The sequence below is a fragment of the Plectropomus leopardus genome, chromosome 22 (genome assembly GCF_026936395.1).
Source record: "Plectropomus leopardus strain MGB_pleo_1.0 chromosome 22, ASM2693639v1, whole genome shotgun sequence".
Taxonomy (NCBI): domain Eukaryota; kingdom Metazoa; phylum Chordata; class Actinopteri; order Perciformes; family Serranidae; genus Plectropomus; species Plectropomus leopardus.
In genome coordinates this window covers 25,222,726-25,247,386 of record NC_142197.1, presented here as the reverse complement: position 1 = coordinate 25,247,386, position 24,661 = coordinate 25,222,726, and the positions used below count along the sequence as shown (strand labels likewise).

Below are 24,661 nucleotides of genomic sequence, written 5' to 3'. Positions count from 1 at the left end.
CAGAGCCAGTTGCAACGAAATTTTGTTCTGTGTACATTGTTGTGTATATTTAAATAATAATAAATAAAGTTGATCTGTCTGTCTGTCTAAGTTAAAAGCTATCTTGGAGATAGAACCTATTAATCTAGTCACTGGCATCTACACAGTTAAGTCATTCATAAAATCTAAGAAAGGTGTCAAAAAACAATTCCCAATTTTGCCTCTTACTATGTAAATTCATTTTTCTGAATGCCAGACTGTGAGCACCTCTTTAATCCACTGACTAAAATAAGTACTGTGACCCTCTGTCCTTAATGCAATTACACGTTTGGCCTAGTTTGCGTTTCTTGACATTTGCTGGAAAATCTATAGGACATAAATGTAATAACCATACTTTGGCTTTAACAGAAAGAAAACTTTTTGTCAATTTAGAAATCAGCTCAAGAACGTCTCTCCAGAACATGTGGAGTTTCAGACATTCCCACATGCAATCAAACAGAGAACCAATTTCTTCACTGCTTTTAATGCAGTTGTCTGGAATATTTGGACTGAAATGCTGTAATTTAACAGGTGTAATCTCAGTCCTGAATAGCTTTTTATGATGTAGCAGTTTGTATCTGGTATTTATAATTTGAGTTTGGGCCAGAGGACATGTCTTTTCCCAGTCCTCCTGTCCTGCCTTAAACAACACACATTTCTGATGCTCACACAGCCATCATGTCCTGTGTGTCTCTTCAACAGTGCCCCATGTCCCTGAGAGGAGGAAGTCTGACAGCTCCATAGCAATGCCGTCTCTCCGGGTGTCCCTCATACAGGATATGAGGTATGTATTTACTCACTGAATTACAGAAACAGGTGATCAAAGAGATGAGCGCTCGTCTTTCTGAAGCTGTGTCTTGTGTGCTTGCTGTGTGTGTGTGTGTGTGTGTGTGTGTGTGTGTGTGTGTGTGTGTGTGTGAGTGTGTGTGTGTGAGTGAGAAAGAGAGAGATGAAGATGGATTCTTGTGCCTGTTTTTTTGATGAGCTTCTCGTCACTGTCCTGTGTGTCCTCAGACATATCCAGAGCATGTCAGAGATAAAGACAGATGTGGGCCGAGCGAGAGCCTGGATCCGTCTTTCCCTGGAGAAGAAGCTGCTCTCTCAGCACCTCAAACAGCTGCTGTCCCGACAAGCCTTAACCAAGTGAGCACACATGTCATCTGCCACACTCACACACACACACACACACAAACAAAAAAAAAGCACACACATGCACGCTGTGTGCTCTTTATAGGTGAAATTGTTCGTTTTTAGCACCTCGTGGGCTGTTCATTAGCAGCACCTGACCCAACATGAACACTTATCCAGCCACAAGTCTAACACATGCAGACTCGTTCTTCAAACATGTAGTTACAGTGATGATTGAAGAGCAGATGATGATATTCTGAAGTAATGCTTTAGTGTATTTAACCCCGACCTGGCTGCACTGTGCTCTGCTGTGTACGCAGGAAGCTGTACAAGCGTTACGCCTTCCTGCGCTGTGAGGAGGAGAAGGAGCAGTTCCTCTTCCACCTGCTCTCTCTCAACGCTGTCGACTACTTCTGCTTCACCAGCGTCTTCACCACCATCAGTGAGTTCTTCTCCCTCAGCTGCATCATGACGTCTGACCTCTCTTGAGTCACAGTCCAGCTCCAGTGTTCAATCACAGCCTGAGCTCTGACTTAAATACAAGTACAGGCTGTGTTCATACGTTATCAGAAAACATCTTGTTGAAAACAAGATGCAGCTTTTTAAAATCTGGAACGTCGCCTCACTGTCTCCTCTAGGCATCTATAACGCACCCTGTCCCACCTGTCAAACATCTAAAGCCTTACAGCAGGCAATGATAGGCCAGGAGCCAGTCGCAGCAGCCCCATACATGTCTCTAGGATCTTAGGACATTTCAGGATTTTGGGAACATTTGTCGGATTTTAGGATGTTCCAAAGATTTCAGGACATTTGTCGGGTTATAGGACATTTTTAGGATTTTACAACTTATCTAGGATTTTATGATGTTTCAAGGATTTTAGGACAATTCTTGGATTTCAGGACAGTTGTTGGATTTTAGATCATTTCTAGGATTTAGGATTTAGGACATTTCTCTGACTTTTCTAGGCTTTAAGGACATTTCTAGGATTTAAGGACATTTCTAGGATTTAAGGACATTTCTAGGATTTAAGGACATTTCTCAGAATAGGATTTTCGGACACTTTTAGGTTGTTTCTAGGATGCTTCTCGGATTTTAGGATGTTTCTCGGACTGTAGGATGTTACTAGGATTTTTGGGCATTTCTCGTAATTTAGGACATTTCAAACATTTTAGGACACGTCAAGTTGTTTCCAGGATTTTAGGACGTTTCTCGGATTTTAGGAAGTTTTTAGGATTTCAGGAGTCTTGGGTTTTAAGACATTTCTAGGATTTTAGGACATTAGGGTCTTAACTAGGACCTCTGTTGAGGGTGTGGAGGATCCTACACTGTCACTTTTTTGATCAACAAGCAGTATTTTGATGCTGTTTTATGCACTCTGGCACCTTATGTTAACGGTGTTAAAGGTATGTGTTCTTATATTAAAAGTACAAAAACAATTCCCAGTATGAATCACTTTATTTTTATTGCGATTTCAAACACTATGTATTATTCAGCTGACAGAGCAGCTGAGCCTCTCATTTAGACACATGAACACACACTGCAGACTGTGTGTGTGTGTGTGTGTGTGTGTGTGTGTGTGTGTGTGTGTGTGTGTGTGTGTGTGTGTGTGTGTGTTTGCAGCCACAGGTGATGCTTTGAAGTCTTGTGTTTCCTCTCTGCTGCAGATCATAAACAAACTGACCCACTTAGATAACCTACATTGAGCCTAATTAGCATGTTAGTGTTTACATCTCTGTTCCGGTGCTGACGTGTGGTTCGCCCCTGCAGTGATCCCGTACCGAGTCGTCATCATTCCAATCAAGAAGCTGAGCAACGCCATGACCACCTCCAACCCCTGGGTGTGTGTGTCAGGAGAACTGGGAGATTCGGGCATCATGCAAATCCCCAAGAACGTGCTGGAGATGACCTTCGACGTGAGTAGTGTGACTTCTGACCCCTTAGGAGCTGAGCAGACAGTCAGTCAGTGTGGTTTGTTGTGAAGTGAGGTGCAGTGTGGGGGATGTCGGATTTTTGTGTGTCAGTTCCACTCTCTGTTTAGCTCATTTGTCACTGTGACATCATCACACTCTGCATGCTCGCCGCACGCACATTTAATGACATGCAGGGAGTTTTAGTTTCATTAACGGGTCATTCAGGATTACTGCATGGTGGATAGACTGTGGCACATACACTAATATACATACTTAGGCCTACCTAAATAGAAAATAAATAAAAAATAAAATCATAATCATAAGAAACTTTATTCATTGAGCACTTTTCATCCAAAGGATGCAGCTTTAAAGAAAAATAAAAAGACAATAAGATCAATCCACATGCAGGCAGTGAAAATCAACATATAAATGTGAAGTTAAAAAGTACAGAGACTAGTAAGAATAGTTAAAATGCGAGAATTGACATAAAATAATAATTACAAGAATCACATTAATGAAAAGCCAGAGTAAATAAATAGATTTCCAGCTGTCGTTTTACTAGTATGCAGTATACTTACAATTATATATTTAAGTAAGGTATCTTGTGTATTGCATGCTTCTCAAATAATAATTATGTTGCGCATCACCCAAAAATCAAACAATACACAATAAAGACCAAAGTCAGTCAGTCAGTCATTTTCTGTAACCGCTCGTCCTCGTAAGGGTCGCGGGGGGGACGGAGCCAATCCCAGCTGCCATCGGGCAGAAGGCGGGGTACACCCTGGACAGGTCGCCAGACTATCACAGGGCCGACACATATAGACAGACAACCATACACACTCACAGTCACACCTAAGGGCAATTTAGAGTCACCAGTCAACCTGAGCTGCATGTCTTTGGACTGTGGGAGGGAGCTGGAGACCCTGGAGAGAACCCACGCAGACACGGGGAGAACATGCAAACTCCGCACAGAAAGGCCCCCGCCCACGGTCCGAACCCGTTCCAACCCGGGATCGAACCAGGCTGTGAGGCAACAGTGCAAACCACAACTCCACCGTGCCGCCCAGAAAGACACAAGTGAATCCTTGAATCATAACAATAAACCCTGCAGGGGAATTGTTGTGTTTGCTCTTAAGTCCGAAGTTAAAAAGACACACCAACAAAAAAACAATTTTTCTAAAAAAGGCAGTTTCTCTAACATTTGGGAGGTCAGTTGGCTGCTTGTCTTAATTATGACATAAAAACTCAGCCTGTCAGCATTAACGTGTTAGTCGTGATGCGATTAAGGTCCGTACATAATGCATCTACTACAGTGCAGACGCTCTTCTTGCTTGCTCTCTGCTTAGCTTTTATTTTTCCGATTTTTTTCCTTTTTTTCCTTCTTGTCACAAACTCCAACACGTTCAAGGAGGTTTCCTACAACGATTAAATCATTTGGAGGATAATCTTTGACCTTTTTATATCGGGATTATCTATTTTTTCTTCAGAAGAAACTACATGTATTGACACAGAGTCATGGCAAGGGATGGCTCCAACCTGCAGGAGCTGCAGTATGAATAGAACCCGTGTGACAAGAATTCGTTGAATCCTGTAAAATCAACAATAGGCACATCATGCCAGAACTGCTGGAAATATCTACAGGAAATCACTGTGCTACAGATTGCTACGGATTTTTACACATGAAGCAGAAAGACTTCATGAGACACTCCCAATAACATCCAATGCTAAGACATCTAAGTCTACCTCAAATATTTTAAACCTGGATGACACAGTGTCTTTCCTGAAACTTGCTAGAACGGCACCCGAACAGACTGATATCGCTTCCGCCTGACATACACTTGGTGCTGAGCCAAAACCGAACAGAATTAGAAAAACAAACGTCGGTGTCACAGGAAGAATTACAGCATCGCCAGGCATACAACTAAGAAACAAATACCAACCGTTGTCTGAACTAATTGTGAACGAGCCAGAGAGCAATTTTCTGAATGGAAAGCCGGGAATTAAAAATGTTCAGATTCACAAGGGGAAACATGAAATTTGCTGTGGCATACAGAAGAAGAAGCACAAGCCACTCAAGGACAAAGGATCTGTGCCAGAGGTGAGGGTGAGAGAAATCCTTCTTCTGGGAGTCGGTGCTATCAGTGCTGTAAGTAATAAGAGGATCATCACATGCAGCTATCCAAGTGCTGAGGTCAGTGACATGACTGGACTTCTTTCCCAGGAACTGTCAAACCACCCTGGAATCAAACAGGTCATCGAGCATGTGGGGGCCATTGACACCAGGAGAGGAGAATCTGAAGACAAAGAATAATGAAAAATAATAATGTGCCATCACTGCAGGCTTCCCAAGGCAACTTACTAAGTATGGAACAATTTAAGGTCATCAGTGACAAATCACTGGAAGAAATTATCTCCAGTCTCACTTCCTCCACCTGCTGCCTTGATGTTTTATCCACTAGCTTCTTTAAAACTGTTCTGAGAAGTCTGGTAAAACAGCTCACTCTTATAGTTAATCTGTCTCTCCAATCTGGCACTTTTCCAAATGCTTTGAAAACTGCAGTCATCAAGCCTCTCCTAAAGAAGCGCAGCCTGGATGCCACTGTACTGAACAACTATTTGCCGATTCAAACTTTCGATTTTCAGTAAAGTTATTGAAAAAGTTGTCCACCAGCAGCTTAGCAACTATTTAAAACTATAGAATTGCTATGATAACTTTCAGTCAGGTTTTTGGCCCCATCACAGTACTGAGACTGCACTCATAACGGTAATAAATGACATCTGCCTTAACACCGATTCCAGCAAAGTTTCTATTTTAGTGCTACTGGATCTAAGTGCTGCCTTTGACACAGTGGACCATGCAATTTTATTAGAAAGACTGGAAAACTGGGTCGGACTCTGGCACTGTCCTTAAATGGTTTAAGCCATATCTTCATGACAGGCAGTGCTTTGCCTCAATAGGAAATTGTAAGTCAGAGAAGATGACTATGACAAGTGGGGTCCCACAGGGGTCCATTTTGGGACCCCTCTTGTTTAATCTCTATATGCTTCCATTAGGCCAGATTATGCAAAATAACAAAGTAGCCTACCACAATTATGCAGATGACACAAATATACATATCACTTTCACCAGGTGATTATGAACCTGTAGAACATCTATGTCACTGTATTGGGCAAATCAATGATTGGATGCATCAAAATGTTCTCAAACTCAATAGGGATAAGACCAACATCATTGTCTAAAGAAAGAAAGGCAGAGTGTCCACACTCACCTTGAATCCCTCTCTCTCATAACTCAGAGTAAAACATGAAACCTCGGGGTTATCCTGTACTCTGATTTAAATTTTCACAGTCACATCAAATCAGTAACTTCATCTGCCTATTATCATTTAATAACATTGCCATAGTCAGAGGAATAATGTCACAGCAAGACCTTGAAAGGCTCACCCATGGCTTTATTTCTAGTAGGTTAGAATACTGCAATGGTCTGTTTGTAGGCCCTTCAAAACAAGCTGTTGGCAACTTGAGCTTATTTAGAAGGCTGCTGCGAGACTCCTGACAAAAACTAGGATATATGACCACATAACTGCAGTCCTAAAATCCTTACACTGGCTACCTGTCACTCAGAGAACTGAGTTTAAAATCTCACTGCTTTTCTACAAATCAATCTGTGGCTCAGCACCAAAATATATCTCCGACATGCTTGGGACATATGAACCCTCAAGGACCCTCAGAACATCAGGGGCCGACCTACTGAGCGTCCAAGAGTCAGAACTAAACATGGTGAAGCAGCATTTTGTTATCATGCAGCACAAACCTGGAATAACCTCCCAGATGAGGTTCGACAAGCCCAGATTCTGATCACTTTAAAGGGAAAGCCCAAAAAAAAAAGTTCCTTTTTCACACTGCCTGCTCCACCTGCTGACTATCAACTTATTTTTAAACTTGATTTTAAATCTTTTAAAAATTATCTTTTTATCTTTGCACCTCTTGTCTGCACTTTTTTAAAATTATTTAGTAATTGATTTCAACCTGTATATCTTATCTTTCTCTTTTATTGTAAATCTGTATCTTTTATTATGTTTTTATATTTTATTACTTCGTAAAGCCCTTTGAATTGTCCTGTGTATGAAATGTGCTATACAAATAAAGCTGCCTTGCCTTGCCTCTTTTTTAATCATGTTAATCAGCAGCAGACATTCTCATCTTCAAGAGGCTGCACTGAGCTGAGTTTAAAAGCTACATTGATGATACTGGTATCAGATGAAAGTTGTCAGGAAGGGGGGTCAATAACACTCCAAAGTTAGACTACATATTGGTGATGGAAAAACGGCATGGCCATTGCACAGGGGTCCCTTGACCTTTGACCTCAAGATATCTAAATAAAAATGGTTTCTGTGGGTACCCACGAGTCTCCCCTTTACAGACATGTGCCCTTTATATTAGTCCCCTTCAGTTTTTTACTGTCATTTGACTCCTAATCAACACAATCTGGTAAGAATTGCTGCACTTTGGAAATATGAAGGTTTTAAAATGCTAAATAATGGAACAGAAAACATGATTTAAAAAAGGCAATTTACAAAGATTTACTATTGAAATTCTCAGATTAATTATGATTAAAAAATGAGTGGTTTGACAGACTTACTAAAATCTGAACATCAATAGAGTGCTCAAACTACTTAACTAGTCTGTTTGTCAGAAAATTGCCCTGACCAGCGCAGGTGATGTAAAATCAGTCCACCCAGCCAGCAAGGAATGTTCCCACAACATAGCTAACGTTGCCTACATGTTGCAATAATGTTTTAAAGACATATTTTAATTTAACGATCAAAGAACCTTTTAGGGGTGCTCATCATTTCAAATAATGATCCTATAAGGTTAAATGCTGAATAAGATGTTATGTTTTAACTGCAACATTTTTACAATGTTTTGGTGATGTTGCGAGGTGACAGATCACAGAATGTTTTTAATAAAACAACATTCTCACAATGTTACATAGGAACAAAGGAACATTTAGAATATGTTATTGAGGATTGAGATTAAAGAGCATTATTTTAAGAAAATGCAATTTTAAGTGATATGTTAGCAAAAAAAAAAACAGACAAACAAAAAAAGTATTTTGCAACATTTTTTTAAATTTATAGAGAATGTTACCCAAACTATACAAAAAACGTTCTGGAAACTATAAAAAGACTTGTCGCCAAAAACGTAACTAAAACATTGCATTGGTTGCATCGTACTATTTTCAGAACGTTTTTCAGAACCAATAATTGTTAGCAGGGCCCCTCCTCTAGAGACATAACTCGCTCCATGCAGGCCCAGATGTCCTGCTGCCCTCCTGCATGTCTGTTCAGGTGCATGTTGACACGGGTGATGTTTTCATTCTGTCTGCATGATGCATGTCATTCTTGTTTGAGCTCTGAGACCAGCACGCCATCTTTTTGATTGTCCATCCATTTTGTCCTAATAAGTGTTTCCGTGTCCCTCAGTCTGCTTTCAGGCCTCACACGCACATCTCCGCCTTGTTCAAGGTCAGAGGAAGCCCCTGCTCCCCTTCATCCATGTCCCGTTATCTGTGTCTGTGGAATGCCTCTGTTGTTTCCCCTAAAGCCATTGCTGTGCTGACTTTAGACTGGCTCATAGTCTGTTACCCTGATAGAAAAAAAATCACACGTTAGATAAATGTTAAATGTAGCTTATTGAGTTACAAAGTGTGGAAATTCCAGCCTAGTGAATTCTGTGAAAGTATCCATAAACTTTTAAAGCCTGGATCAACAGCACTCTTCTTGTGCCGCGTTTGGATGCCTTTTACAAGCAATTTAACCCTTTGTTCCTTGAGAAAATTGGTTTGATTTCTTCCCGTACCATAAGTTGCAAAAAATTAATAAAACGTAACAGGAAAAAGACCAGAATTTTTTTTAAAGGGGTAAATTTAAACAAGAAAAGAAAGAAAAATGTCTAGGAACATTATTGATAATTATTTTAATTATTAGAAATGTATTATTATTATTATTATTATTATTATTATTAACCTTTCCTTTCCTAATTTTGTGCTCATTTTGGGGCTTTTTGTCTTAGTCACTCATTGCTGTCTACTCATTTTTGCAAGAAATTAAACCAATTTCCTGAAATTTCAAAAGATTAAAAAGGATTAAAGACTTAATTTGACTAATTCTTCTTCATTTTAGTAACACAGTTAAATTGAACTAACTGAAAGATCACACCTGACCCTTTAAAACCTGGAGCGACCTCACTTTTTTGTGCTGCATTCAGACTCCTTTCATAATATTTAAACCTTTGAACTCTGAGTGAATTGGTGCAATTTATTTCAAAAACGTGATAAAAAGCAATGGGCACTTTGGGTATGAATGTTTTACAAATTCCAAGAAATTAGTAGATTTAGAAAAAAATTTTTTTTAAAAGTTAGGGAACACTGTCAAGGGAAAAAGAAAAAAGCTCAAAATGTTCATATTGCATATTTAAAAATATGTTACAGAAGTATTCTATTTTTTAAAGCACATTTTCAAAGTCGTGTTTGCCTTGTTTTTTTTTTATTAATTTCTTGCAAAGTTTTTGGGTCATTTCTTCTGTTGTTTCTCAGTGCCCTCTTTCCACGTTTATGAAAGAAATCAGGCCAATTTGCTCAGATTTCAAAGGGTTAACTGAAAGAGTTAAAGTGAAATATGAACTCTGGAAGTAGGTACTTTTATATTCATGTTAAGACTGCCTGAGTAGTAACGGTTCCTCTGTGCATCAGGTACTTGTACACTGTTTAAGTACAGAAAGCAGGATTTGATTTTGCAAGTTGATATTATTCAAAACATATTGCATCAACTAGATTTTCTCTTTTATCTGTTTGTGTGTGTTTAGTGTCAGAACCTGGGGAAGCTGACCACGGCACAGCTGGGTCACGATAACGCCGGCCTCCTGGCTAAATGGCTGGTGGACTGTGTCATGGTGCGCAATGAGATCACAGGACACACCTACAGGTGAGCGCAGGCTGTTTTTTGGTTCCTAGTAGCTTAGCTAATGACGATGGTAGGTCACTCCACAAATTTGGTCCAGCCTGAATTATTTCACCAAAAAACTGATGATTGGCCTTGACATTTTGTACAGAAATTCATTAATTACTTATTTCAGGTTTACTCATATCCTTAAAAAGCTCTGACTTTTCCTCTAGAGCGACTATGAAGTTAAAACTTATGGTTCTGTGTCAAAAATCTTTAGATGAATTCCCATGAAACTTACTACTAACAGACCAACAGTTCAGGAAACACTACAGTATTTCCCAAAACAAAACATTTTCCAAAACACCATATTTCCCAAAACACTACAGCATTTCAGAAAACATGGTAACGTTTCAGAAAACACTACAACATTTCAGAAAAGGCAGAGACTTAAAAAAATATCCATAAGGAAGAGAAAGAGTCTACGTCAAGTCCAGCATCAGTCCTGGATAAAGTTCTCTTTGCAAAAACGACCTTTTTAAGATTCAGAAACCTTCAACTTCCTTTTAGTTTTGTAAGTTTCTAAAATATAAATCTTAAGTGATTTTTATCAACTTCAATTTTTTTTTTAAGGCGTTGTTTAGGGTCATGTATTGCAGTTTTTTAGTACCAGCAGGTCTCAGAGAACTGCTGAGATGAAAGAATCTGCAGCGTGCTGACGGAGAGAATAGATGTAATGTGTCAATCAATGAGACAAACACATCCATCTGAAAGCAGCACTTTGTTGCCTCTGTCCCCTCCAGGTTCCCGTGTGGTCGGTGGCTTGGGAAGGGCGTGGACGACGGAAGCCTGGAGAGGGTCCTGATCGGTGAGCTGGTGGTGCCCAGCGGAGAGGAGGATTCTGGGAGAGGCTGCCGTACACCCCCGCTGCAGCGCTCGCCATCCCAGACCAGACGCATCAGCATCACGTCGCTGTCAGGACGAGGACACAGTCAGTATCTGTCAGGACTCACATGCATCATGGGATTTCCAGACCTTATAACTGTTGACTCACAACGGTTGAAGTAGAGTTTATTTACAGAAGAAAATAACAATTAAAGGGAGTTTAAAGTTTCATGTAGGAACTATTTTCTCTCCACCAAACTTCATCCACCAATCATATCACTGCACAGAATAACCCTCCTCTTTTTCTTTTTCATATTTTTTCTTTATGTGGCTTTTTTGAAAATTTTGAAGTCATTAATCCAGAATGTTAATTCTAATTTTAGTAATAAATTTGTCTGTTTAAGCACTTTATGAAATGTTTCAGTTTATTGATTGATAATAATTAAACACTGGAGACTTCAGACTGAATATTTCAAAACTCAGTGTCCTGTGAACAATATAATGCACCAGTCAGAGGACGCTTGTAATGTTGGCTTGTTAATGACACTGTGTTTATGTCTTGATGTTTTCTTGATTCCAGAACCGACCTCAGCCCAAATCCAAGAGGCCATTGGGGAGGCTGTGAACAACATCGTCAAACACTTCCACAAGCCGGAGAAAGAGGTGAGGGACCAGTAATGAATGAAGTCATTTTTTAGTCGCTTAATCACGGCTGTACTCTCTCTGAACATTTGGTGATATAACTGTTCGTCTCTATCCGCTGCCTGCGTTCATGATGTTGTAGTCAGTAAAGTGGTGTTTGATGGCCACTCTAATGGTCTAATAGTCCTGCAGCCACAGCTCAGGGCTCAGGCTGCACACTAAGTGCTCTCTGAAGGAAAGAGAGGGGAGGAAGAGGCCATGAAGTGGACTACTGTTGTTTCATGTAGTTATGTGGCTCAAAATGTGCCAGAGTTTTCATTACAGATTTGCGCAAAACTAAGCAATGTTTTAGAAATGACAATAAAACACAAATTGTGAGATGACTGTGTTTCCACTGAGTGATGTTCTGAGACTTCTCCTCTGGTGATAACACTCCAAGAAGCATGGTGATGGATGTTCAAAACATTAGCAGCTTTATTTCTATTGCAGCCACCACACTAGCCGTCATTATTTCCAATCCAAGGCCATATAGGTGTGTTATGGAGCCATAATGGAAAGGCGAGCCCCTTAAACGTAGAAGCGGCCATGTATGAGGGATTTCTGGGAGGTGATAGTCCATGTTTCATAGAGGAATTGTGGAGTAGAGTTAAATGATGCAGTAACAGCTCTTGTAGCTCCTGCTGCATCATGAGGGTGCCAGTTCCTAACGACAAGCACATAGTCATAGCATCATGTGACCTATAAAAGACAAAAAAAAGTGTTTCCATTTCAGTTTTTTTGGAAATTAATTAATTTGTTTCCGTTGAGTGTATTTTCACAATTTCAATTTGTGCAATCTGAGGGTTGTCTCTATAATAGTATGAATAACATCTATACATATGTGTGATCATGAGTAGAAAATATGTAACCTGAGTACATTAGTTACATAAAATTATCTTGTTATAGATGCAGGTGACTTAACCCTTTGAAACCTTCTGTTAAAAAAAAAAGAATGAAATAAAGAAAAGACAAAAAGTAAGTTAAAAAAAAAAGGAATGACCTATGAAAAATGCTTAAAATTTAAAAATCATAATTTTGAATATGTAATCTTGATAAATTTAGATTTTAGGTTTAGAAATTTAGGTTTTTCCAAAGCTTTTTTTTTCCCTTTTTGCTTGACATTTTTCTCAAGTTTTTTAAAAATTATTTGCTAAATCTACTGCTTTCTTACAATTTGTGGGTCATTTCTCACTGAGTTACTCAAAGCCTTTTCTCCCCAAGTTTTTGAAAGAAAAAAAAGAAATCACTAATTCAATCAAAGGTTCGAATATTTGTGAAAGGCGTCTGTAAGCAGCACAACAAAAATGTTTTCACTCCGGGTTTCAAAGGGTTAAAGGTGATATGTCAATAATGTGTTTACAGCTTGTTTCCACACAATCTAAAGGATGTAGACCAGCCGTAACTTTAAATACCAGGTACAGGTAGAGTTTATGTACAGAAAAATCCGCATCCTACTGATGTGTTTTGTGTGTTCTATGTCTGCAGAGAGGCAGTCTGACCGTCCTGCTGTGTGGAGAGAACAGTTTGGTGGCAGCTCTGGAACAGTTCTTCCATCATGGCTTCAAGTCCTCTCGGCTCTTCCAGAAGACGGTGTTTGTGTGGGACTTTGTGGGTGAGTGTGGAGGGACGCTGCCCCCTGCTGCTGACAGGATAAACCGTTTAATTTGGCCCATTAGAGGGGATTTATGGGGAAATAATGTGTTTATAATGTTTTGTTTCACCCTTTTTTTAAACAGATTTTGATTTGTTAAACCAGTTTTTATTAAACATTTGAAACTTGTGCAAATTTGGCTAAGTTATTTTCAAAAATTTGGGAATAAGGTAATGAGCAAAGAGGAAGAAGAAGAAATGACCCAAAAATTAGCAAGAAAGTGTAAGAAATTTACCAGAGAATTAGTTTTTAAAAAAAAAGAAATGAAATGACCTGAAAAGTGCTTTAAATTATTTAAAAATTAAATAAATAATTTTTATTAATTATATAGTTTTTCCCTAGCTTTTAAAATAATTTTCTAAACTAAACTAATTTTTTGCAATTTGTCGAACATTTCCTACCAAGTTGCCTTTTTGCCGTTTTTCCCATGTTTTTGAATGAAATTGCAGCACAAGAAAAGTGATGTTGCAAGGCTTAAGGAGTATCCATCTATGTACATTTTTGTCTTTTTTGTCAGGTGTATTTTTTGTTATTAGACAATCTGTTCAATGTCTGCTTCAGCTTTTAGAAAAGGCAAAAAGGGAAGGAGTTGCATAACTGATGATTATTTTATTTTAGTACAAAAAAAATGTAGAAAGTTGTGATATATGCTGTGAGCTCTCTGCTAACAGCAAAGTGTGTGTGAGACACCAGTGTGAAGGAAACATGTCCTTCGTCCCTCTGCAGAGAAGGCTGTTGCCTACATGGAGTCAGCTGACCAGATGGGGGACCTTCAGGAGACGACGGAGCCTCTGGGGATGACCTGTCAATCACTCTGTCGCTATGTCAACGCCATCAACTCCACCCCCAGGAACATTGGCAAGGATGGGAAGTTCCAGCTGCTGGTCTGCCTCGGAGCCAGGTACACTGCCATCCACCTGCCTTTGACATGTCGGTGTTATTATTCTGTCATTTAGATGTAATATTTAGATTTACCATAAAACATTTGGATTTAAGATTAACCATGTAGATTTAAGATTCAACATTAAGATTTAACATAGGACATTTAGATTTAGGCAGGCAATGCAGCTTTATTTGTATAGCACATTTCATACAACAGGTTAATAAAATGTGCTTTACAGAGTAATAAAATATAAAAGCATAATAAAAGACCCAGATTTACAATAAAAGAGAAAAGAGATATATACAAGGTCAAATCAATCACTAAATTATTTTTAAAAAATAAAATAAAAAATTCACTATTAAAAATTGCAAAAGTGCAGACATTTAAGATTTAACATTGTAATGTAGATATATGTAGATATAATATGTAACATTTAGATGTAATATTTAACAATTAGATTTAACACTTAATATTTAGATTTAACGCTTAGATGTAATATTTAGATTTAACATATTACATTTAGATATAACTTATACAACATTTTGTCGCAACATTTAATATTTAAAAATTGGATATAACATCTAAAATTTAGATTTAACATTCAGATATAACATTTAACATATAACATTTAAATGTAAGATTTAACATTTAGGTTAGAACATTTAACAATTAGATTTAACATAACATTTTGATGTAACATTTAACAATTAGATTTTCACTGTAATGTCTAGATTTAACATTTAATATTTAACAAGTAGATATAACATTTAGATACATATAACATCTACATTTAAGATTAAATATTAAAAATATAACTTTAAGACTTAACATTTAACGTATAACTTTAAGACTTAACATTTAACATTAAGATTTATCATATAACAATTAACAATTAGATTTGACATTACATATAGATATAACATTTAAAAATTCAGTTTAACATAATAATTAGATTTAACATTACATTAAAATATAACTTAACATTGAGATTTAAGACTAAATATTTAACATCTAGATTTAACATTTGATATAACATATAACATTTAGATTCAAGATTAAATTAAACTTTTAAATTTAACACTTGAATGTAAAATTTAGATTTAACATTTGACATTTAACATCTAGATTTGACATGACGCATTCAAATTTAGGCAGGCAAGGCAGCTTTATTTGTGTAGCACATGTCATACAACAGGGGAATTAAATATAAAAACATAATAAAAGAGAAAAAAGATTTCACGTTCAAGGTAAAATCGTTACTAAATGAAATAAACTAAAACAATCACTATTAAAAAATAGCAAAAGTCGAGACATTCAAGATTTAACATTTATGTTTAACATAACATTTAGAATCATGATGTAGATGTAACTCTTAAGATTATGATTTAATATTTAACAATTACATTCAAACGTTTAGATTTAAGATTAAATATTTAATGTCTAACATTTAAGATCTAATAAATGGATATAACTATTAACATTTAGAGTTTAGGTTCAAGATTGAACATCAAGATTTCACATATAAAACTTGGATATAACATTCAGATGTAATGTTTAGATTTGAAATTTAGATTTAGCATAGTACATTTAGATATATCTTAACATTTAGATTTAAGATTAAATATTTAAATGTATAGATTTAACATTTAACATTCAAATATAACACTTAGATGTAAAATGTTACATTTAGATTTAAGATTAACAGTTCCTGGTTTTAACGAGTACTATTATTTTAGCTCTTTAATTAAATACAAAGTCTTGTTTTTTCAGATGCTTGTGTTACAGTTTTGCTTGTATGAAAAGTGCTATATAAATACAGTCTGACTGATTGATTTAACATATACCATTATAATTTAACATTTACATTTGACATATAACATATAGGTTAAGGATTTAGGATTTAATCTTTTGATTAAACACAACATTTAGATACAAGATTTAACATTTAAAATGAAGAGTTAACATATGACATTTAAATTTCAAATTTAATATTTAGATATAACATCATTTAAATTTTTAAATGTAGATTTAACATTTAGGTTAAACACAACATTTAGATATTAGATTTAATATTAAAATTTAGATTTAACATTCAGAGTTTACATATAACATTTAAATTTAAGATTTAATATGTAGATATAACATAAAATTTAAATTTAAGATTTGAATGTAAGATTTAGCATTTGGATTTAACTTATAACATTTAAATGTAAGATTCAATATTTAACATTTATGTATAACATTTAGATTAAACATTTAAACATTTTTTATACAAAATAATAAATCTGACAAAGTTCACAAATATCACTCTAAATGTGATTAAAAAGTGACTTTGAAAAACCTCACACCTCCTTTTAATTATGAGGAGAAATGTTGCTGTTACTTTCAGAGTGCACAACTTAACAATCAGCGCCGCATACCTGCGAAGGGTTAGTATGTCCTGATGAAGCATTTTACCATTTGTTCTGCAGAGACCGGCTGCTAACCCAGTGGCTCCCCCTGCTGGTGGAGTGCCCAGTGATCCAGCGGATGTACGAAGACACAGCCCTGCTCAGAGACCGCACCACTGTCAATGCCCTCATCGGAGTCCTGGAGACGCTCCATGACTTCCCCATCACAATGGAAGCCTCGCTGGTCAAAGGCATCGACCTATAGCTACGGGAGAGAGCGCTGACACTTAGCTCTGCATTTTCCTCCAAAACTTCTCCTCACTACCACCAACCTCACCCAGCCCTCCACCTTTAGCTTCTGGGATTAGACATGTGAGCACGTAAGAAAGGAGTGAGGGACAAGACATGGAAACTGAGGAGACATTTGGGTACCAAAGCAAAAAGTTCCACTGCTTCTGTGAGAGGTTGGGGCGCTGGATGCAGTATTATTTCCCCGCCCTCAGCTCTCAAAAACCCTTTTAAACTCAAAACAACCAGTCTGTAGTCATGTTTTATCTCATGAACTACAGATCCCACTTACTAAACATGACTGTGTACAATTTTCCATTTGATTTGGAATGATTTCCCACGTTCCAGGCAGCCGCTGGTTACACTTGTTTTCATTACACTTAAAATCTTGAAGCAACATTAAGCTTGCTGTAGCCCATCATAGTATTTTATTTTTTATTATTGTCAGTAAATGCCATGAAAAGACCCGAACCAAGAGCTTTTCAGTCCGTCTCTTAATACTTCCTGATTTCCCTACAGCATGTGGCTCACAGCTCCAAGATCATTGGTTTCCACCAGGGATGCAACATATTGGATTTTTTGCCCAAAAATAACGTGTTAAAAAAATAACGCTGATTAATCGCGATCGGTGGTGCACTTTGACCCCACACGTCATTAAAGGCCAAAGTGGCTTTGTGAGTTGAGTTTTCGTGTCATCAGAGTACTTAAAGCCGGAAATATCACCACAAAGCAAATCATGTAGCAGCGGGGCCCGTGTTAGCAGGGTTGAGCGTCAGCACCGCCCACATGAGCAGCGCTGGTCAGACGCGTCACAGCTGCCTGTCAGCTGCGGCACGTCAGGAGAAAAGCTAAATTCACCTCAACAGAGAGAAACTGCATTTTTGGGGGACTATTTTAAGTGGTGGATTAATCTATATCTGGTGTTTTAGTGTTGGATCTTTCATTTCATTTCATGGGAATGAAAGACTGCAAGAAAAATATAAAATATCAACAGACTTATTCTGTAAAATATACCAACATGTCATGGCAATGTAATTTTACAAAAGCAAACAACAACAACAAAACAGCAAGCTTATGTTAAGCTAATGCTTCTGCAGGTTAATTTTCATAGTGTATTTAAAACAACTGAAACAGCGGCTGCTTGAAGGGAAGAAAAAACTAACGAAAAGTGTTAAATATGCTTTGGAAAATTGTTGACAGTAATACACACATACAAGGGGGGAATTGCAAAACCACTGGAGTGTTTCTTTAAACTTTTAGTAGCAGCAGAAGACATGCTATCATCATAGCCTAGCCTGCCTTCAGAAGGTAAAACTAGATAAACTGTGTGATAGATTCACTTTCCAGCCTGCAGCTGGCGATTACAGTGCCACCTTCCCTACACCCTAGTTAGCGTTAGCACTAGCGAGCATGCCTATGGGACGTGGAAAGATGAGACGACCTCAGGAAGAGACTGAGTGATCACTGACACGCTAGGACAAGGACTATGTTCTATAACCTACTGACTGTCACCCTGCGCAGTGTTACAGTCAGCAGCTCTCATGCAGCTCTGTGTTTCAACTCACTGGACGTGTGTTGGGCATTTTATCCACATAAAACACAAACTGATGTCAGTGATGAGACTCAGAGTCAGGGGCTGAGTCTGTGGCCGCAGGGACATTCCTACTGAACAGGTATCGTCCTGTCTGTTTGAAATGCTGTGTCCGAGTGTGTGTGCATGTGTGTCATATTTCAGGATCTGTGCAAGCTGGTGCATGTGTGTTTACTCTGCATTTATTTTTATATCTACCAAATTTTGATCAACTCATTTCTGTAGCGTACTGTGTGTGTGTGTGTGTGTGTGTGTGTGTGTGTGTGTGTGTGTGTGTGTGTGTGTGTGTGTACCTCACACAATATAGAATTTCTTAACAGTTTGCCAACAGTCACGTCAATGACAAAATGTCCAAGTAAATAATCCAAATTTAAGGTTCACCTACTAGCTTTTTGGCTAAAATGGTGGCAAAAACTAGTAAGTGGACCTTAAGTTAAGATTATTTTGTAAAAACTACAATTCCCAAGGTCAAAAAGGAATTTACACACAAGCAACAAAATGGTCCTGTTTCTAAATGAATGTAGTAATCACTGGAATAGAGGCACTAACAGCAGAGTGTGTGAAGTGCATCGGCCACTCACTGTCTAGACTACTATAGAACATGTTTACAGAGGATTAATGAAAAAATCAGCTGTTTTTCTGAGTTAACCTTTGAAACCTGGAGCGGCATCAACTTTATTGTGCTGCTTTCTGACACCTTTCTCAAGTAATAAGATATCTGAACCCTGAGCAAATCAGTATGATTTTTTTTGGTTTTTTTAAAGGGGGATAAAAGTAAATAAGCAACTAAATTTTCTACAAATTGCAATAAATAAGTAAATTTAGAAAATTAAATTTCAAAAACTCAGGGAAACATGTCTAGGAAAAAAAGAAAAAAGCTAGGGTAAAAACTCTGTTTATAGTTGCCATAATTATATTTAAAATTAGGTTACAGAATTATTATACATTTTTATGCTTTTTCCAAGTCAGTTTTTTGTCATTTTTTCCCCCATTTCCCCATTTTTTAAAACAAATTCTCTGGTAATTTTCTTGTACTTTTTTACCAGTTTCTTGCTAATTTTTGGGTCATTTTTTCGCTTATTGCTCATTGCCTTCATCCCATGTTTTTTAAAGAAATCAAGCTAATTTGCTCAGGTTTCAAAGGCTTAACAGAATTATCTCAGATTCATTCAAGAAGAATTAAGAAAACTGTAGAATTTACTGTACACAATAGGAAACATGTTGCGTGAATCCTGATAGCTGTTACGTAATGCTTACATTTTTAAGGTGTTCTCTTGTATTTTCTATTGTCAACAAATCTCATTAAAAACACCAAAACCAGTTAAGTGTTAGGGCACAGTCACAAAAGTCTGCATGCAATCAAGTGACTATTGCCTGCAGAGGAGGTATTTGTGGGCAGTGCTTGGTGTGGCACTTAATAATAAATACCAAGAAATGTGATGTTATATTGAGCTGCCCCTTGAAGTTGGAGATCTGAATCATCAGTTTTTTCTGTCCAGTGTACTCACTCCACAGCAAAATCTGGGGACCAAAACATCCCTGCATTTTACTTCAGAGTGAGTGCTCTTGACTTTCACGCTCCTATTTGGTACAGGGAGTTGCGGACATGCAGGCAGCAGCACAGAGGAGAGACCTCTGCTTTAAGTGGTGAGCTCACAGCAACTTAATACAACACAGCCTCTGGCTTTCTGGGAAACCAAATGTGTGTACCTCTCCACATTTAAAAATGCATCTTACTTTACATTGCTTGTTGTCAGAGAGGTTTCCAGGCAGGCTATTTTTAACTACTTTAAGGCCACATTTAGATGAGAACGGCCCTACTAAAAATGGAAACTCTTTCCTTTGCATTTAAAAACGCAATGCATAGATGTAAATTTGCTTTGCCACCAGAAAATAATTTCATCAACCTTCTGGTCACATTGAATGGAAGCCAAAAGGATGTGAATGTTGTTCATTTTGCCCTTTTTGACTACCCAAAGCGCATATCTCAAGACTTTTTGACTTCCCTGCCCTGTCTGTTAAGAGGCATACATATCTAATGCACAAATGTATAGTTTTAGGAACAAAATGGTTCATTTGTGGGGGACTATTTTTAGCGGTGGATTAATACACAGTTGGTTCACAAGTGGCCATTTACTGCTCTAGGATGTGCTTTTCTGTATTCTTTTTTTTTTTTTGCAAATAGGCATTTATTATTTGTTTATGTCTTTTCATGAGATTTGTTGACAACATAAGAAATATAATATGGTCTCATTCTTTAATGTTTTGGCATGAAATGAATTCTTTTGATGTGAGCGTGTCATGTTACAAGCTGTTAATTCCCATAGGACATAAATGCAACATGACAGCTGTCAGATGTAAAAGAGAGAAACAGAACCTTCCAGCAGCCAGCAGAGATGGGTGGAAACTATTTTTCTTCAGATGGATTTTTGTTCTCCCGTTAAACTTTTTCTGCATGAGAGATTAAGCCACTGTTGCGACTTGCCGCTGTGTAAACGAATCTTTTCTGAGAAATGGTGTAAATATTCTCATTAGTGCATGTTGACACTTAGACTGAGCTGTATTTATCGTGACCCATGATGAGTCTTGAGGTGACTTAAAGTGGTCATCGTTGCATCCCCAGATCCCTGTAGTGATTTTGCCCTCTCCTGAATCTGTGAAGGAGCCGCAGCCTGTCATGGTTTGTTCTGAATGTCGTCTTTTCATGTATTTATTAATTTCATGTTAATCCAAGGCAGGCAGACAGCAGCACTGGTATTTTAAGGTTAATAAAGCCTGTGAATTAACTGGAAACATGTCTTTAAACCACTATTCATGTGTTTTTATCATGTTTTAACCCTTTGTTCTCCTGCTGCTGTTGCCCTAATGCCTCACCTACAGGACTATCCACACCCAAAAGCACAATATCAGCCCTACATTTCATCATGGATGTTTGTCTTCAGACTTTTCGCTAATGGCTACAGGGCAGATTTCTGGCCCCAACTGAGACTCCTCTTTAGACTACTGCACTCTTTGCTTACTGAGCGAATTAATTACTTACATGAACACGTCGTGTGACGAGTGTTATTAACCCCGAGTGGATCTGCTCAAACAGGAAAACAGGAAATGCTACCGACAGCCAGCGGACAAATGGAGTTTCATGTCGGTGTTGGACTGACTTCTCTGTTCTGATATTTATTATGCTTATTTCAATAAAAACACCCCCGTGTGTTAAAGGTGCCAGCTGTGTTTGTCTGTGTGTGTGTATTATAAAGGTGGAAAAAAGTCAAGAGGATTTTCTTACAGGGAAACATATTTATAGTACTAAGCAGTGATGCATGATAATGATTATTTCAACCAATACTGATAAACTGATCATTTCCAGCTTCTTGTGGGTAATAAGATACCGATATTTCTTTTTTTTTTGTTGTTTTTCATTACCTGAGGGTATGAAAGGCTGAGATGTGATGAGTACAGATGAAATTAATTTGTGCATTTTCATTTAAAAAAAAAAATACATTTCATTTACATTTTCATTTATTCATTCATTTATACATCAGATATCAGTTTATGATTTCAGCATAACCGAGCTGGAAACTCACTACACCTGAACTCAAACCACGTCCAGCGTGTCCTCTCATCATGTCTTCTCATCATGTCCCCGTCACACACATACGGAGCAGAAGGAGGGAGACGGCGGCCACTTACACCGGTGTTCAGCTGTTACTGTAAGCAGCGAGCGTGATAATAAATGACAGTATCAGAGCAGGATCTAGACATTTTGGTGCCCTAGAAGAGATTGATCACCTGTCGGACAATGGAGAAAATGGAACGGACATCCGGAGACACCGGCAGACAATGAGAACGGAGCAGATCAGTCCACATCAGTAACCCATCCCTGACTTTCTCTTTGAGTCCGCAGGGCCGTCAGGAAAACAACCTGAAAATGACTTTTTAAAAGCCTTATTCCCATTGTTTTGAAATAAATTTAAGTCAATTTGCTCAGATTTCAAAGGGTAAAGTTAAGCTATGTTGACTTAAAATGTCTAATGTCCATTTTCTGACCATCTAAGAACTTACAAACATGAGTTGTTTTTACTTAAAGGGGAACTCACAATTTTAAACGAGATGTTTGTCATGATTTAACAAGATTCAAGTCATTATGTTAGAAAATAAGCTTTTCACATCATAGCAAGAAACTTTTCTTGTTATAACAACATACTATTTATCTTGTTATAAGACTATGACAATTCTCGACATGCTATTCTATGTGGTTTTCAGCTGTTTTTTGGACACGTTATATTTTGACATTTTTTCACATACTATACTATGACATTATTGGTCGTTTTTTTGATGTACTATATTATTATGTTTTGGGCCGTGTTTTCGACATGCTATTTTATGTGGTTTTCGGTCCTCTTGCGACATTTTATATTTTGACATTTTTCGACATACTATACTATGATTTTTTCGGTGGACTTTTCAACATGCTATATTACGATGTTTTTGGACATTTTTTGGACATGCTATACTATGTCGTATCTCAACATGCTATACTATGTGGCTTTCAGCTGTTTTTTGGACACATTATATTTTGACATTTTTCAACATACTATACTATGACGTTTTCAGTTGTTTTTTGACATGCTATATTATGATGTTTTGGGCTGTGTTTTCAAGAGGCTATACTATAATGTGTCTCAACATGCTATGCTATGTGGTTTCTAGCCCTTTTTTCGACTTGACATTTTTATGCATGCAGGTCATTGTTGTCCATTTTTGGATGACATTCTATACTATGATATTTTTATGTATTTTTTAATGACATACTATATTATGATGTTTTTATGTATTTTTGGACAACAAACTATACTATGACATTTTTATTCTTTTTTGGGATGGCATACTATACTATGCGGCTTTCAGCTGTTTTTTGAACATATTATATTTTGACATTTTTCGACATACTATACTATGACGTTTTCGTTTGTTTTTTTGACATGCTATATTATAATGTTTGGGGCCATTTTTTGACGTACTATACAATGACGTGTTGACATGCTATACTATGTGGTCTCCAGCCGTGTTTACAACATCTCATATTTTGACATTTTTCAACAAAGTGTACTGTGACATTTTTATGGATTTTTGGATAACATATGACATTTTATACATTTTTGGACGACATATCATACTATAACTTTTTTGTGTATTTTTGGATGAAAATTTATACTCTGAAAATTTTAATTCATTTTTGGACAACATACTATACTACATTTTTATGCATTTTGGTGATATTTCTATGCAGTTTTGGACGACATACTATACCATGACTTTTTTATGCTTTTCAAGCTGACACACTACAGTATAAAAATTTTTTGCATTTCTGGATCACATACTTTATTTATTCATTTTTGCTATTTTGGTGAACATGACCATTGTATGCTGTTTTTGAACGCCATATTTTATCCAGACTTATTTATGCATTTTTGAAATGACCTTACCCGATTTTGACTTTGTCATAATATTATGGATGACATATTATCATATGACTTTTTCATGCTTTTTTAGCTGATTTATTATACTACAACAATTTTATGGATCTTTTTTACAACATATTATACAGTCAGGCGCTCAAACAGTGAGAAAAAAAAGTGAGGGATTATCAGTGAGCAGGATATCAGCAGCCATCTTTCCTTTCTCCATCCATCCATCCATCCATCCATTTTCTTCCGCTTATCTGGAGTCGGTTCGCGGGGGCAGCAGCCTAAGCAGGGAAGCCCAGACTTCCCTCTGCTGCACTGCGCTCGGCCTGCCGGTACCTGTCTGCTGCCTCCAGAGTCCCACAGGCCAAGAAGGCCCGATAGGACTCCTTCTTCAGCCTGACGGCATCCCTTACCGCCAGTGTCAACCAACGGGTTCGGTTGTTGCTGCCCCCCGACAGGCACCGACCACCTTACGGCCACAGCACCGGTCGGCCGCCTCAGCATTGGAGGCACGGAACATGGCCCACTCAGACTCAATGTCCCCTGCCTTCCGCGGGACATGGTCAAAGCTCTCCCAGAGGTGGGAGTTGAAGCTCCTTCTGATGGGAGACTCTGCCAGACGTTCCCAGCAGACACTCACGATGCGTTTGGGTCTGCCAGGTCTGACCGCCGTCCTCCCCCACCATCGGAGCCAACTCACCACCAGGTGGTGATCGGTTGACAGCTCCACCCGTCTCGTCACCCGAGTGTCCAAGACATGCAGCCGCAAGTCCGACAATGCAACTACAAACTCGATCATCAAACTGCGGCCTAGGGTGTCCTGATG

The 24,661-nt window shown here is 37.8% G+C and overlaps 1 protein-coding gene across 7 annotated transcripts in view; it reads left to right on the top strand.

Annotated features, from left to right (window-relative positions):
• The window catches only part of LOC121961297 (DENN domain-containing protein 5B-like), a 105,178-nt gene extending 83,589 nt beyond the window's left edge, over positions 1 to 21,589 (top strand). For 4 of the 7 annotated variants that reach the window (XM_042511227.2, XM_088072776.1, XM_042511224.2 and 1 more), the window contains 11 exons: positions 721 to 802; positions 1,033 to 1,161; positions 1,467 to 1,588; positions 2,915 to 3,060; positions 8,544 to 8,585; positions 9,925 to 10,043; positions 10,805 to 10,992; positions 11,467 to 11,549; positions 13,053 to 13,179; positions 13,945 to 14,119; positions 16,573 to 21,589. In XM_042511227.2, coding sequence (XP_042367161.1) covers positions 721 to 802; positions 1,033 to 1,161; positions 1,467 to 1,588; positions 2,915 to 3,060; positions 8,544 to 8,585; positions 9,925 to 10,043; positions 10,805 to 10,992; positions 11,467 to 11,549; positions 13,053 to 13,179; positions 13,945 to 14,119; positions 16,573 to 16,756 — 1,397 coding nt within the window. In that variant the 3' untranslated portion in view covers positions 16,757 to 21,589. The remainder of the gene's footprint in view (positions 1 to 720; positions 803 to 1,032; positions 1,162 to 1,466; positions 1,589 to 2,914; positions 3,061 to 8,543; positions 8,586 to 9,924; positions 10,044 to 10,804; positions 10,993 to 11,466; positions 11,550 to 13,052; positions 13,180 to 13,944; positions 14,120 to 16,572) is intronic. The other 3 variants (XM_042511226.2, XM_042511230.2, XM_042511229.2) reach the window with 1 other exon arrangement.
• The last annotated feature ends 3,072 nt before the right edge of the window (positions 21,590 to 24,661 follow it).